The 1,154-nt window shown below is 62.7% G+C and overlaps 1 protein-coding gene across 3 annotated transcripts in view; it reads left to right on the top strand.

Annotated features, from left to right (window-relative positions):
* Positions 1-306: 306 nt before the first annotated feature.
* The window catches only part of PLD2 (phospholipase D2), a 12,718-nt gene continuing 11,870 nt past the window's right edge, over positions 307-1,154 (top strand). Inside the window, exons 1-3 of one of the 3 annotated variants that reach the window (XM_023744068.1) lie at positions 307-678; positions 786-895; positions 984-1,113. In XM_023744068.1, the coding sequence (XP_023599836.1) occupies positions 787-895; positions 984-1,113 (239 nt within the window). In that variant the 5' untranslated portion in view covers positions 307-678; position 786. Of the gene's footprint in view, positions 896-983; positions 1,114-1,154 lie in introns of all 3 variants that reach the window. The other 2 variants (XM_023744067.1, XM_023744069.1) reach the window with 2 other exon arrangements.

Below are 1,154 nucleotides of genomic sequence, written 5' to 3'. Positions count from 1 at the left end.
CAGGAGGGAATGTGCAGGGGCTCTAACTGGGTGGCGAGAGACTCATTCATTATTTACTTGCCCATGCGGAGCGAGCTGCAGGAAATCTGGGCAAGGACAACACAGCTGGGAGTCTCAGGGTCTCTCCACCACGAGGGCAGCAATCGAACCAAACCCGCCACCGGACATGTCGTATGGGTGCTCCTGCTCCGTATCAACTCTGCATAATCTGCTCGCGACATCGCGGCGGCGCTGATTCGGGCTGCCAGAGTAAGGGGTTCGGGGAGAGGAGCGCGGAGGACCGGGGCCCAGGAAGTCGGGCGCGGTCCGTCATGAGCCCGGGTTGCGGAGCCTCCTGACTCAGCCGCACTCTCAGATTTTGGGGTTTTCCTGCCAGGCGGAGAGCGCGTAACTTCCTCTTTCCCGCAGGGATTCCCCCCTCCCAGCCGGGCTGGCCGAGCCCGAGTCCCCCGGCGCCCCCGGGGCCCCTCTCCCTGGCTTCTGCTCTGCCCCAGTTCAGCGATACCGGGGCCTGACTGGGTGTTCCTGGCTGCACGCCCTGCTCACAGAGCAGGAGGCGGCATCCAGGGGTTCTGGATGAAGGACTGGGGTCGGGATGGATGTGAGAGGCGGGTTGGAGGGGTTTTGCAGGTGATGAGGCCGCAATCAGGGAGACTGGAGTTACGAGAAGCTAGGCGGGTGGGTAAGAAGAGGGGACCTGTGGGAAGTGGAGAGCCTTGGGGGTGAGATAGGAGGGGCAGTCCTGCAGGGCAGATCATTTCTCTGAGGTTTCCCCCTGCTCCTAGGATGGCGGCTAGCCCAGAGAGCCTCTTCTCTTCCGGGGGCGACCTGGACTCCAGCCAGTTACAGATGGAGCCCGATGAGGTGGACACTCTGAGGGAGGGAGAGGACCCAGGTACACAGGGAGCACGGCGCTCAGGGAGAGGAGGGGGAGGGGGCTGAGACCTCCTGGGGTCTACACTCTTCCCTTTCTTTCCTCCCAGCTGATCGGATGCACCCCTTTCTGGCCATCTATGACCTTCAGCCTCTGAAAATGCACCCCTTGGTGTTCGCCCTGGGGTTCCTGTCATCGCCCAAGTGGTGCGCACTGAAAGATATACCAGTGGATCCAAGGTAGCTGGGCTGGACCAAAGATGCGCGGGGGGGGGGGGGGG

The sequence above is a fragment of the Myotis lucifugus genome, unplaced genomic scaffold (genome assembly GCF_000147115.1).
Source record: "Myotis lucifugus unplaced genomic scaffold, Myoluc2.0 scaffold_426, whole genome shotgun sequence".
Lineage (NCBI taxonomy): Eukaryota > Metazoa > Chordata > Mammalia > Chiroptera > Vespertilionidae > Myotis > Myotis lucifugus.
This window is presented reverse-complemented; position numbering and strand designations above follow the sequence as displayed.